General features: G+C 37.0%; 1 protein-coding gene across 8 annotated transcripts in view; it reads left to right on the forward strand.

Annotated features, from left to right (window-relative positions):
* The window catches only part of LOC106159884 (uncharacterized), a 34655-nt gene that overhangs the window by 6926 nt on the left and 12238 nt on the right, over positions 1-15491 (forward strand). For 5 of the 8 annotated variants that reach the window (XM_087013035.1, XM_087013038.1, XM_087013036.1 and 2 more), the window contains exons 2-9: positions 1080-1220; positions 1820-2045; positions 2876-2961; positions 11952-12113; positions 12774-12923; positions 13364-13513; positions 13790-13939; positions 14387-14536. In XM_087013035.1, the coding sequence (XP_086869161.1) occupies positions 1080-1220; positions 1820-2045; positions 2876-2961; positions 11952-12113; positions 12774-12923; positions 13364-13513; positions 13790-13939; positions 14387-14536 (1215 nt within the window). The remainder of the gene's footprint in view (positions 1-1079; positions 1221-1819; positions 2046-2875; positions 2962-11951; positions 12114-12773; positions 12924-13363; positions 13514-13789; positions 13940-14386; positions 14537-15491) is intronic. The other 3 variants (XM_087013042.1, XM_087013039.1, XM_087013037.1) reach the window with 2 other exon arrangements.

Genomic DNA, 15491 nt, shown 5'->3' on the forward strand with positions numbered 1-15491 from the left:
TACTTGTACTGTTATTGAAGTGTAATCAAGAAACATTTTATTGTACACATACTTTTCAAACTGTCAACTTTCGACGGTAAGCTTTTTTTTTTTTTTTAATCTGAAAGAAAAATTTGCAAAAAGTTGACGATAAAGTATTCAATCACGCAACTGCGGGAACATATTTTCATATCTACGTACTTCCACCTGTTTTGTTGCATAGAGTTGTGTTATCAGTGACCTATGACATCGATCTTTCAATTATGTTTTTAGTCATACAAGGAGCGTCACACCTTTATATAGCAAAACACATATGATGACATAAAAATGAATAAAGGGATAACAACTTCATTTTGACCAAAAATGTTTTTCCTAGGGTAAACGACACTTTCCCATACATAAAAATGGTTAATGGATCTGTTCCGACAGTAAAAAGAAGCCTTTTTTTTTTTTGGGGGGGGGGGGGGGGGGGGGAGGGGAGGAAGTGTCAACAAAAGTCATGATCCATGACTTGATGGTCATTAACAACATAAAACTGGCGTACTTTTGTCAGTTGATGTCATAACCACCGGCTCATTGCCACAAGAACTTGCGAGGTACTCAATTCTCAGTCATAACAAGGGAACGGTTATGAAATGATTTGCCCTCGAGGTCGGGTCACTATCACAGGTGCTACATGCTTCGGCGATAGATGTCAGCACTGGCTTAAACGATTTACATCTCATTTCTTTATTCTCTACTTCTAACTATTACGGACTTAGCTACAAATACAAAAGTAAATAAATAGCTACAAATAAAAAATAAATATATAAATAAGGTAATAATCATTAACACAAATTAATAAATAAGTAAAAGCGATTACTTTTGCATCATGTGGTAGCTATTCTGTTATATTGTAATATATGTATGCCAACGAAACTTTGATCTTCTTGCTTCAGTTCAGGGAATTATTATTTTTATTATTATTATTATTATTATTAAAATCAAGTACGCATTGTAAGCCTTTTATCCCGTAACATACAGTAGTCATGGTAGCATATCGCATTGTATTATATATAAACGTCTTCCTATGGTTAAATATCACCCCCTATTGTTTTCAGTCCATGGATACTCCCGAGGTGCGGGGATGCAGGCCTGTCTGACCATGATGCCTCTACACGGCCCCAGTCCTGAGAGAGGAAGCGGAGGCTTTGAAGTCACCGCCACACAGGATACCTTCTCACCCGGTGACATCGTACCAGGTAAATTGTCTTAATGCCAAGAACTGGAGAGCGATTCCTAGAGTACAACAAATCAAGTACGATTCGCAACCTAACGCTAATGGAGTGAAAAACCAGAAAATACAGAACGTTATTGAAACGCTACCATAACGCTAATATAATTTAAAAAAAACGTAATGGTAACGTTATAGTAACGCTCTATGTTAGCTGGAAAGGAAACTGAATTCCTTGAAATATATTGAGAAGATTGGGTACAGTTGAAATCTTGATTTTTTCGCTCACTCCTAATATACCGCTTGTCCTGAAAATTTCACCAAAGTTTATGTTGAGATATCTTGTCCAATATCAATCAGGCACCCACAGACAGACAAACCAACGCATTCTTATCCTTGGCGAATGTAATGCGTTTACTTTTTCCGTACATATTCACTCATTTTAAGTACTGTTTTATATAATATTTTTACTGCCATGAGGCAATACCTGTAATGAATTCGGACATTTCACAAAGAGCTACTATATACAAAACTATAGACCTTAATCCAAACCAAAGTACCGTTTATTCTCACAAAAAGTGGCAATGTGTAATATCCCGGCCACAATTCTTTCTCTTCTCTCTCCAGTGACAATAAGCGGGATCAGGCCATTCAAGGGCTTCTTACTTCAGGCCAGAACACCGAGAGATGACACCATCGTGGGCACCTTTGAGCCGCCACCAGAGGGCGTTCGTTACCTGGCTGAGTGTGGAGACAGGAACAGTGTCACGCACTCCAATCCCAACCTCAAGTCCTCTGTCACTGTGTTCTGGAGGGCGCCACGGTCGGGGCTGCTGAGGAGTATACGGTTCTAGTAAGTACCAATACTAAACTTTCTGTTAATATTTTCACGTTGTATTGTAAAGTCTACTGAACACATTTGGATTTAAGACTAAAAATTAATAGTATTATTATTATTATTATTATTATTATTATTATTATTATTGTCATTATCATTATTATCAGTATTATTAGATTTTTAGCTATTTAGTATCTAAATTTTCTTCCACCAGCAGCGATAAAATCTTAATAAGGATAGTTTGTAAAGCAAAGCACTTTTTGGTCTATTGTATTCTGTAATTTACGGCTATAAATTATACGCCAATTGATGCATTTTAAGGACTTATAAACATGCGCTGTTTGTGTCACCCGCTGTCGATTGGTTGACCTTTTGTTCAAAACGTGGAATGTATAATTTCATAACTTCTTTCAAATACATAAAGGAGGGAATCGCCAGATCTTTTATGATTTTGATTTGAAATGAAAAAAAAGGGTATATTTCAGTAATTTGTCAACCTCACGTGCTACTGCCCATGAATGTGGAGGCTCGAACAGATACGAGCAGCAGTACCTGCAATCTTTTTATTCGTGTTTGGTTATTTGGTTTATATTTCTTTACGCTTACTGTATCTGTAACGTTATATCTGTTAATTTGTTTATTAATTTCTGTTTTATCTTTTTCTAATTGTATTACTACATTGTAGTACGGTTGTCGTACACGCCCCTCTTTTTAAATGTCTTTCAGAGATGTTAATTTGATGCATTTCACCTCCAATAGTATTTGTTTATTTTTTTCTTGTTAGTGCATTTTCAGAAGTTGTTAAAATTATATTCTTCTTCTCATGCTCTTATTTCATTCCATAGCGTAACAGTGGTAGAGTCATTTAGCCAGATCTACCGTAAACTTACTTCAGAGATCGTCATCTCAGAGTTGGACGTTGTTCAAGCGGGTAAGGTACCAGATAGTTCACAAATCACAGGCTCTTCAAGTGCATATCATCATGTGATGGTTCTTTGAAGATATCATAGTCTACTGTACGTGTCAACTCTAAGAATTGTTTATGGAATTGGCTGCATCCCCTTCAAGCAAAGGTTAATTTCCTAAAATTATAATGAATCATACTCGAAAAATTAAAACTAATTTTAGTATTTTGTTTTGCATGAAATGAAAACAGAATAAAACGTTCTAAATGTGAAACTTAAATTTTGAAAAAAATAATGCACATGTCATTTGAAAAGGTTGCCCGAGCGTTGCTTTCGCGCGACTCCAGAATTGGCATTCATCCCTCTATAACAACATCTCAACCGCATACGTGTTGTGGTCGATTAAAGAGAACATGTAGCATTTGCAGCGTCGCAACACCACCGTTGCTTTCATTAAAAATTCATTGTTCATGGAATCGAAAATTGCCAATGGGGCCTACGCCGGTTACAATCCAAATCCAACCCGAAAGGCAAGGGCCCGACATCGTAACGTGATGATTGCACTTGGGAAGATTGATTGATTTGTGAAGTATCCCATATTTTTATTTGCGATTTAATTTTTTGAAGGTCAATTTTTTTTTATTTTATTTTGTCATCAGCGCGACGTTCGTGGAGGAGTTTGCCACAATCTATCGTAAGCTATCCTCTCGACCAATCGTTGAGGTACACGTGCACGAACCCAAGACAACCCCAAGGTCAAGGCCTGTTGGTGAGAACACTGGTCACGTGTCCATGTTTCGCACCATATAGCATGCTTCTGTGCTGGTCTTGTCTAGCTTATGTATTTATACTTTAACTTGGGCATTTTTGTATGTGACATTCTGGAAACTTACCTTGATATTTATTCTTCTTCGTTATGGAGACAGTTTGGTGTCTTCTTTTTGGTCTTACAAATTAGGTCCAAGCGAGAGCGTCGATGTCAGCTTATATATTGTTCGTTGGTGCGTTAAAAGCAGGTAAATGGAAAACAAGCGAGTGGTTTGAAATGGTGAATTGGGTCTTCTTAACATAAAATTCCAAGAGAAGATTTGGTAGGGTAAATGTATGCGGTATTCTTTCTGAGATAAAATAATGTTGTATTTGGCTATGTCATGAAATATGGATGGAACTGAAATTCACCATAGCTCTCAGGGTTTTATGCTACTCGTATTCCTTGATACTTGGGCTCACTAAAGTGTTCTACATGCGGCATATTATGTATTGCTTGTATTCCTTTCTATTTTACTCTTTTGCCATTTTGGTATTTCGATCTGAAATGACAGAAAACAATTGTGAACTGGTTACATTGCGTTTGCTGTGGTTTAACATTTCGTGAGTGTGACCTTGTGAAGTTTTCTTTACTAATACTACATCTACCGAAACTTAATAGTCATTTTATGCACCCACGCTAAATGTTTTCACCCCCTTTGTCTCTTTGTTTGTTTGTTTGTTATTTCCTATTGACTTTATATTATTTTTGTGACCTGTGGCGTTTTCTCGAAGGAAGGTGAACATGCAGTTAACAGCTCCTCGCTTTTAATGTTGTGATTTGCGTAATATAATATAATATAATATAATATAATATAATATAATATAATATAATATAATATCTGCTTCTGCAAAGTAACGTCGTGAATCACGTAAGTTAAAAATTACGACTGAGGACAAAGATGTGATGATTTCACAATGCATATATAGTCAGACATGAAAGGTGACAACCCTGAAAGTTAACGTGCTTCAGACATGCTATAGCCTTAGAATAATAATGATACATATTTATTACAACTCATATCAGTTGGATTGCACAATTTTAGGGCTTAGTTAGAATCTGATAATTGCTGGCTTTGAAATTTACGAATGGATTTTACGGATCTGTTCAATCCTGAAACATTCTCGTCTACCTGAGGAGAATACAACCCAAATTGCGTCATAAATGGGGTTCGCAGGTACCAGTAATACGACGACAATGTGGACATCAATATCAGACATAATTGGTCATAACATCATCATGTCTTAATCAATCTTATCTGCCCCAATTTTTGCCGCCATGGCGGGAGTGTCTGTAGCTGCGGTAAGGTAAGATTCCACCAGTTATGATTTCTCTTAAACCAGTACTAGTGGTGCCGTGTGTGGTGTGACCGAGATAGAATTGATCCTACAAGTTCAAGATATGTGAAAGGGGGAGGGGTTGGCCGCCATTCAAATTCCCTTTTTACCTGCTTCTACTCAAGTAACGCCACTGGTCCAACGGCTAGTAAATAATGCTTACTCCTAGCGTTATGGCTTTAATCTATTTTTCATTTACCAAATTAAATTATTTTAAATGCCATTTTGACATTTAGTACTTATTATCTTTTCTTTAAATAACACTTCTGTGTCCGCCCGCCAGTTATAAAGATGGATAAGTTGGCATCTAATTTTGTAGGATTATAAAAGAGCTAATAGTCTCTTATCCTGTTCTTTTTAAATAATTATATCCAGTAAGATATATAATGGAAGTTTTTTTTTTTTGAAAAAAAAGCAGTTGCTTCGGGTATTTTGGCTCTTTGCACCAGTGATCACACTTCGTTCTTTCTCTCTGACAAATATTGCGTAAAATGTCTCACCCTAAAAAAGCAAACATACCGCCTGCACTGTTACCCAACTAATATAAGTGTGTGTGGAGTAATGGCTTACCAAGCATATGAATCATTTTGTCCTTCGTGTCAACCTCGTTTTGTATTTGTCAAGATGAATAATTGGGACTTTGAGGAACACTCAGGTGTCGGGACAGAGTGGGAAGACATATTGTTATTGTCGTCCATGGTGACCGTCCCTGTGACCCCGCCTCAGTCACGGATATAGCCCCGGTATGACGGGACCTGTTTAGAACAAAGACGACAGCGGGAGAGGTGACACCAGAGCGTGCCGCGACAAAACGTGACTGAGTTCAGAGAATCATTTGTCAATTTATCCACGACGCAAAATATTACAAGGCCAAGAAAAGCGAAAATAAGGCACAGAGGAAAAACGGTGGATATATCTAATTTTGTTCCAGTGCACTGCATATCTTATATTGGACAAGGAATATAAATAATTTCACTAAAAAGAAAGGTCGCGTTTATACTGGACGGCGACAGTACCGCCTGTGTCATCATTAAAAGTAGGAAAAAGATTACTCCGTCTGATACATATTCCGCCTATACATTTGGATAACGGTACCTGAGGAAACAAAGAGCCAGTTGTCTATTCTTGACGGGATTTCGCCAGATTTCTTGAGATTTTCATTGCACTTTCGTGCTAAACAGCGCCTTTACGCCAAAGCTCCAAAGTTCAAGGTTTGCTAGACAACAGAACCACCATGCGTCTTGTATTAACGTACTTGACGTTAACTGTATGTCTTAAAGTGGCTCTGGCGGCGTCCCTGGGACCGTGGAGCGAATGGGGCGCCTGTTCTTCCTCCTGTGGTAACGGTCTACAGATCAGGGAGAGAGAGTGTATTGGAGAGGGCCTATGTGACGGCCAGACAGTGGAGGGGAGGTCGTGTTACGCCGGACAGTGCGGGGGAGTAGGTCTGTAGACTGAATTACGATAAATAAATAAATAAATAAATAAATAAATAAATAAATAAATAAATAAGGAGTAAGTATGTAGGCTGATTTATGATAAATAATAAATGAATAAATAAATAAATAAAGTTAGTAAGCCAGAAATTCGTATGCAGTACTCGTTCTAGTTAAAATGAGAAAAAAATCGTTTTATTGACAATCAGACTAGCTTACGACTTAGATGAGCTTTTTGCAAAACCGCCGACAAGATCAAAGTATGTTGTATTCAATATTCCAATATTCTCGATCCAACATATAATCCAATATTCTCGAATAATCCTCGAGTATAACCACTCCTGCTTTGATTTAATTAAAGCTGACTCAGAACTCCACTTTTGTTATTATATCATTTTTACCAGGTATGTAGACGATATGATATCGCTATTATAAATTATATATAATTATGTGTCATGATCAGCAAGCCTATGTATGATGTCCATATCACCCTATCTTAAGGATGGGTAACAAAATACAATTTTACCTGGGCTAGGTCGATTCCTATTTTAGATCAAACTGTTCCGGTTGAAAAGTTCTAACTATGATATAGATTAGTCATGTAAAGTGGGATGAGACAGATTATGAACTAAATACCATGGAACTGTGTTTAATCCACTGTTTTAATCTGAAATTTGCCAGGTTTTAGCTTAGCCTCAAGTTAAGATATACAAGATATAGAAAGGAAGTGGAATTTCAAAAGATTCTAATCTGGGTGTTACCTGGTCTTCACCTGGTTTAGATCACGTTTTGGAAGGTGCAGGTTTAAAGAAGAGATGTCGGCCTCATTTGTCTGACACATAAAACACATTCTAGATTGAAATCGACAGTTTTGTGGTGAGGATGCTATTTGGAAGATCTTTACACGGTCGGTGTGTACGGCACTTACTTTCAAGATATGTCAGTAGTTAGTAAATTACATTGTTTTAACATATTTGGGTAATATCTTGATTTCACCTGTGTGTATGTCTGTGTCACTCAGAAAGAATGCGGCTTCATGAATGAAAAAAAAAATGTTGGAATGACACCGTTTATACACTTGCGGATCAAGGCCTGAGATCCAGGAAAGGGGAGGGGGGCAATGATAGAATTATAAAACAGAATTAGCGAAAAACAAAGAAATTAATATTCACGGCAAGTGGATGGTAAAAGGTTTTGGTCCGGTTGCCTGTAGCATTATATTTCGTCCAATTGAAGGGCACACCCTCGAAGCTAAAGGATTGGAGTTGGGGGGGGGGGGATGTCAACCACTGTGGTACCTGGATCCGCCTCCCACAAATCACGAACCTTGAGCTGTCTATTTTGTTTCTAAATGAGGCAATGAGCCGTTTGTGTACGGCCCTTCTGCTGCTTTATATGCTTTTTTGCTGCATCTAATGTTCGGTTATTACAGATACAAGTTGTGGAATGGTGACCACTCTATATTTTGACATACAAATATCTCAGTTACCCTTCATAACTGCAAGTCACCATTTATATGAAGAGGAATATGATTTATTGGACGTCATATCTGAGACAAGTCATTTTTAACTGACCAGACACGCTTGTTTTGGCAAAATATTTTGAATGTGTGTGTGTGCAATATATGACTCATGGATCGGTGTACTGCAGGTACTAATGTAGAAAAAACGTACGGTTTATCCTTAAGACAGTTATTTGGGGGGAAACAAATAACCACGATTTCAATTGACTCGTCGTCTTTTAAAATTTGTAAAAAAAATGTTTTCCCTTGGCGGAGGTCTGAGTTCTCATCGCACCTTGTTATTCATCCATTTATTCATTCACTCAATCATTCGCGGCGAAGCAGCTCCAGTCAAAAGGCTGCTGCCCAGTATGGTCAAGACGGTACTAAAACGCCATCATTGATCGGATAAGCAGGTGTTTTTTCATGAAGCATTTACACTTGGGAAAACCACTAGTTATTTAGTCACAGTAACGATATATACAGGATATATCCATAATATGTCTTGTGAGTCATAGAGTGTCCTTGGAGAAGGCTGCCTGCACTGTAGCGGCAGCCGATTAATTCCATTTTCTCTTTAAATGAGTAGGTATGTGAGTAACGTTTAAGGAATACTACGTTGTTTGCTCTTATATCTTGCCTTGGCTAAGGTCTGCGCCCCAGGAGATCTGTCTTGTTTTTCTATGTAATATGGTGTCTTACACTGGGCGTTTGGAACTATACATCCACATTGCAATATATATTCCTGTTAACAAACATGGCTAACGACAGCAGTCATGAAGTCCGTTTATCATTGCCCTGTTACTGTTTACATTGATATTTATCAAACCCCTGTAGGACTTGGAACAAATGTGTACTCCCTCTCCAACTATTTCATTTATTTATTCATTAAACAATGCCTGTGCAGTACTAAAGTCACTATAAAAGTGTAGTTTAGACTGCAATAACAATTTTTAAAAATGCACAAAATGTTTTGGCATGAAAAAAACTGATGCAGATGAATAATTATTTTCTATATGTATACCGCTTATTTGCCAATTTGTATATGCCTATATGTAAACATATATCTCAGCTGGTGTAGTTTGTGGGCTGACAATGGTTTTTGAAGGCGATAGAGAAGGTTTTTGTATTAACAATTCACATGCAATGTTTATGGAGCTTGATCCACAATGACCAAGTCAGCATTTTAATTTACATCTTGGCTGCAACGTGTTTGATTATCTGATGAGTTCTTGTTATAATCTGTAACTTTACACTAAGCATAGGCAGACAGACTGATTTAACATTGATTTAACGATGGCATTGTTTCTTGGAAGATAGCATAACACTAATTGTGTATTTATGAGCATGCCATAAGCGTTAGATCTTTATATAGTAAAAAAAATGCTGGGGATTTAAGCAACTTTTCTTTTAAAACCAGATTATACCCAATCAACATCTTTTCAGAGAATTGTGACTTTTGCTATATAAAGATCAAACGCTCACAGCATGCCTTAATTTATACTATTGATCGAAATGTCATTTACATATGCCACGCCCACTTTCAGAGTACGGTCCCTGGGGCCCCTGGTCCACGTGCTCAGCTTCGTGTGGTCCCGGCATCGAGCAGAGGACTCGTGTGTGTCCGGGTAACGCCGTGTGTGCCGGAACTCCCAACGAGATTAGAAGTTGTAACCTTGTAAACTGCGGTAAGTATAGAGAGGCTATGGGACATTTTTTTTGCGTAATTTAAGCACATAAGATAAAATGGTTTATTAGGCTAGTCGGTAACAATTATTACTCAGAATGTGTATCAATAATACTCTTAAAAATGAAATATGCTGTCTCATTTTGGTGAACATATTGTAGTGAAATATTTAACAGCAGTTTTTAGAATCAAAAATGGGTAAAACTTACAATATGCGGTTATGGGTGTTTTCAAAATGCATTCCTGTAATATATCTAATCTAAGCTAATAATTAATTGTTAAGGAGAATAAACCAAAAGCAAAAAAAAAAAAAAAAAAAAAAAAAAAAAAAACTAACACCTTTTCTCTATCTAACCTTGAACCCCACTAAATAACAAAAAAGTGAACATAGTGTACCGGCATAGCCTGCGCCAGGCAATCTTTTAAAACCCTCACAGTACAGATTACATAAGAGTCCAGCTGTCCCGGCAAGCACAGGTTTTTACCTCCTTTAACTCTCCCAACCCGCACACCTCGTATTAAGGAAGATAAATGGTCCTGTCACCGAGGAAATTGGTGACAAACTGGTCTCTTATAAATAAAACAGATTGGGGCGAGACGTCGTTGCTGAACGCGGTGTGTTACACAATGGGGTAGTGTAAGAAGTGGTAGTTTTAATAATGCTTCTAAAAGACTTTGAGGAAATAACAAATACGAAATACATGAATGCCAGTCTTTGTTTAGTACACGAAGAGTGAATATTTAGTAAACTGGCATTGTGTCATTTAAGATGAATAGAAAAGTTTAAAGAAAAGTGGTCTGTTTTATAGGCACAGCACCTCCAATTATTTCCATGACACATTTCCTATCACCCCGCCACAACAATCATTATGGACCGTCTGCTTTGAATGTAACATTACAAATTCAACTGATATTGTTTCATGATATTGGTCACCAATTAATAATAAAACCGTTCATCTCTATAATTCGACTAGATCGGTATCAACATCTGAACTTTCTATGTCTATTTTGAAACTGACGCATAGAGCATTTGCTAATTGTCCATACCCTTAATCACACCAACTCATGGTATTGTTGACGAAATGTCTGCCTTTTTACAACTTTACGCCTACCTATTAGTTAAATCTTGCGCAATAGGCTGTAAGTCTCGTTTATAATTGTAACACTGATGGTAAAAGCGAGTCCTAGTGGACCATATTGGCACTTGGTGAAAATCAAGCTCCGTAAGGTTCTTCAAATCCATATTTAATCATTTGCCAAGACAATTACTACGATTACGTTTCTCGGCTTCTGTTATTTAAATATAATAATGCCACTGTGGTTGGGTTGTCCGATAACGCGAGTTGTCCCCATTTCCGGGTATACCTACGCTAGTCTGAACTGAGCTGAATATGCTGTCCGGCAAAACAACTTTGTTATACTGAATACAATGGGATAGTTTTGTAAGAGGACGCATTCTGAGCACAATGTGTGTTACAATTTAGGGGCCAAAAGAGCAACTCTAAATCGCCGTGCTCCCGTTAAACTGACGTATCGCATCCTTAATGTCAGAATACCGTGTTGACGCTCACGATGCTATCAAGGTCGGAGCGTTTTATGGGGGTTGGACACGATAAGGTGACACAGGTCTTTTATCATGTATATAATACTAATATATTCAGCCGTACGGTTATATCTCCTTGCATATCGTTTTAATGGTTTTTGGTATTCTAGATATTATGATATACGTACTTTACTGGATCATATAGTCCGCTGCAATATTATTTCAGAAGATTGTAGGCAAAGATTATGTCAAATACATGATTAAGCAAAGATATGAATAAATAGAGAAAATAAAATTTATTGATATAAACGCTTTAGATTTTTTTTTTTGTGATAATAAGGAATAGTGATAGATAAATGAATGGATTAACGAAGACACAGATAAATATAGATACATTTTCACTGTAAAACCCATTGTAGACCTTATAGTAGCTGCCAATACAATGCCTGTAGCAAAGGCAGTAATTAAGATAGATACTAATTGCGCATGCTTTTGAAAAAATGAATAAATATACAAATTGATAATGGAAGAAAAAGAAGGAGAGAAACAAAAATTATTTATTAACAAAATGTTCATATGCCTCCCTCTCCTTTTCGCAACATCCTGTACTGTTGGTAATGATAGTCTTAATGGTTATTTTATATGAGGCATTCCATTCCAATATCAAAGCATTAGACATTAAAAAAAGTTTAAATCTCTTCCAGGAGAGTTAAACTACGGGCCGTGGTCAGTATGGGGGCCCTGTACGGCCACATGTGGGTACGGCATGCAGGACAGGACCAGAGAGTGCAACAGTCCCTTCGGCTGTGCTGGTCTCGCCACGGAAACCAGACAGTGCACGCTATTAGATTGTCCCACCGTTGTTAGTAAGTGTGAACTCACCATCACCATCGTTTTCATTATTATTATTATTATTATTATTATTATTATTATTATTATTATCATCATCATCATCAGTGCTCTTCGTCCCGTGTGGGACATAAGGCCATATTATCTTAGTAAGACACAGACTTAATTTGTTTCATCTTGCATACAGTGGTCTATAGTGTTTCAGATTAACATTGATTAACTTACCCAATATCTAAGTTTGGCCACAGTCCGTGTCAAAGAGGTATTGGATACACTATTAAATGCACAGAATTCATGTAAAATTTAACAATTTTAAAACTTATTTCATATTTTTCGGTGCAAGTTTTTTCTTCTTTGTTTTCATATAACTACCGTTATTTGATTTCGTTATATGTAGCGAAAGAGGCATTAGTTTTATAAAGATAGCTATGCAAATAATAAATGGAGGTCTGCTGTATGGTTTTACAAGCGCCTAACTCATATAGTATAACATAGAATAAAATATAGTATAGTAAAAATACCATAGTACCAAAAATAGTTTAGTTTGGAAATTATAGAGTTTGGGTTTGTTCAGTATAATTTTCTTAGACCCGGACCGAGATTGCATTCCAGTAGTAACTAACAGGTGGGGTAGAATGAATTTTAGACTTAACTTAGAACACACTGGTTGATTTTAGAAGCCACGTGGGGCGAGTGGTCGTCTTATACCAGTTGTTCAGTATCCTGTGGTAGCGGCGTGCAGTCCAGGTCACGTGTTTGCACTGTAGATGGCGCTTGTGTAGAGGGCGCGGCCATAGAAGAAACTCCCTGTGATGCGGGAGCATGTCGTACGTAGTTGGCGGGTAGCAGTTTAGTGATCCTACAAATGTAGTTTAGAATATTGTGCTAATTTTGATTTTTCTAGGATACTAAAAGCATTGATTTTTATACCTTTCTGCTTGAAGAGTGGATATAAAACTTCTAAATAGAGAGGACTCAGTTGACATTACATGCTCATCAAAACTACTTGGTATTTGCTTTAGGGATTTTAACATGGACTATTTTACGTGGTTTTATTACAACCACACATATAGGTCTAAGATTACATTCACCACCCGTTGCGATTAACAACTGAATGATTCTGATTGAAACTGCATGCATTTTACAACGAATCTGACAAAACTTAAAGTCGACGTTATTGTTTGCGGATAAATGGCTTTGGGGTGTTCTTTTCACTCCTGAACATATCAAACAACACTCAGTATTATATATACCTTTGATTTTCTAGCCGTGAACTGGAACCCGTGGTCGTCATTTTCACCCTGCTCTGCTACCTGCGGCACTGGGACCCGATACAGGAGTAGAAACTGCCCGCTAGATGGCGCTTGTATAGGGGGCGAGGCAAGAGAGACGATTCCATGCGATGCTGGCGCCTGTCGTACGTAACACAATCATTTTTTTATTATGATTCCCGAGGTTTCCGACAAATTATAAAACAAATTAATTGCAATCCAATTATGTTTGTATATGAATATACAAACTCATATGTTTTACAATGTTACATTTCCATGAAGGATTACAAGCTAATTGTTCCATTAAACTCAAACATTAAATTAAATTACAAGCATCAAGATACAATTTATCACTTCTCACCGAGTTTCGCAAATACATTTCATTTAAGAATGTAATACTTAAAGAATTTTTCAATTTTCAGCTGTGAATTGGAACCAGTGGTCGCCATTTTCGAGTTGCTCAGCAACTTGCGGTAGCGGGGTCATCTTCAGATCTCGAACTTGCCCGATAGATGGCGCTTGTATAGGGGGTGCGGCACGGGAGGAGAGGACGTGTGACGCTGGACCGTGTCGTACGTATTTGACAAAATGAAAGAACGCTTTGTACTTTATGGTCCATGTTATGTACAAATTAATATGCTTTGAATTTTAATAACAATATAGGCCTATTATACATTATCTGAAGTGGGACAAAACTTACTTATCGTTCATTTCATGTATCACTGCAATAATTTATTTAAAATAATAATGTACATTAAGAAATATGCCAGTAAAGAATTATTATTAAAGAACTAAACGCAATACAGTAAAGTAAAATAGCGATAGTATAGTATAATGGAAGAAAATATAAAAATTGGACTACAAAATAACTAAATGAAACATAACATTACTTACATATAGATGCTTACATATAGAAAGCGGCCAGGTAGAAAATTGTTTTAATAGATAATTTTTTTATCATAAAAATAAAACTAGGATATATATAAAGCTACGTAGATTGTAACAACTTAATATTTTAGCGGTTTTCTGGGGCGAGTGGGGGCCATTTACTGCTTGTTCGTCTAGCTGCGGGGCTGGTGTGCAGACGAGAAAACGAACTTGTCCGATAGAGGGCAGTTGTGTAGGAGGAGCCGCGGAGGAAGAACAGAAGTGTGATGCAGGAGAATGTCGTATGTAGTCAAATAGTTTAATCAGTTTAAATTCAAAAGGTACAAAGCTATCATCAGAGAAATTACAAATACATATAGGTTTGGCGAAAATTTAATCATTTATCTTACACTTGCCCATTTTATAACTATCAATGGGTGCATTTGTTATACTAGTAATGTGCACTACATTTTGCTTATAGAAAGTAATCCTTTAATGGTGGGATAGGGAAAGGCCGTAGCCATTCAGAAAAAAAAATAGTGACACGAAAATGGGGAGTCCTCTCACACCTTTAGCGATAAAGGCTGATGTGGTTGAAAAAAAAATAAATGTTTGCAACCTGTTATTATTTGTTAGTAGGCTACGTATTTTTGCGCAGCACTGATCACTGCTTTTTAACCATTTCATAATGTATACACCTTTATCATTTTTTTAAACTGAACTTGGTCAATGTGCTCTGACAGGGTGCGGGTTTTATTAACAACAGTTCCGAATTTTCTTTCCAAATCAGCCATGTTTATCGCTGCTATACTTACTGCATATGTACAGTAGGTGTACTTACATGTACTACAATAGAAGAGTTAGATATTTTAACGTTTTTTTGTCTATTGGACATAAATAAGGAGGGGGGGGGGGTTCGGGACAGGAGAAAGTGACTATTTGACCAAAAATAGCATCTATCTACAAAATATGTATAAAAAAAAATTGTGACTAAAATACTGGACTTAAAAGGACCAAAATGGCTGATGTGAGAGGAAAATAACTCGGGCTAAATTCACTTTTCCTAAATATAGGTCTACACACCTAACAAAACCTGCTATATCATATCTGGGAAAGACGGTGCGCGGTAGACCTTTACTTAAATATAGCAAAAAAAAAGGGAATCGAGGAAAACCCAGGTGTAAATCTTTATTCGCTGATACCACACCCATAAGCGTGGTGCAAATTGTTAAACAGAAACTTTTTTTTTAAATTTCT

This window comes from Lingula anatina, chromosome 5, assembly GCF_051362555.1.
Source record: "Lingula anatina isolate TDL-2025a chromosome 5, LinAna3.0, whole genome shotgun sequence".
NCBI classification, from domain to species: domain Eukaryota; kingdom Metazoa; phylum Brachiopoda; class Lingulata; order Lingulida; family Lingulidae; genus Lingula; species Lingula anatina.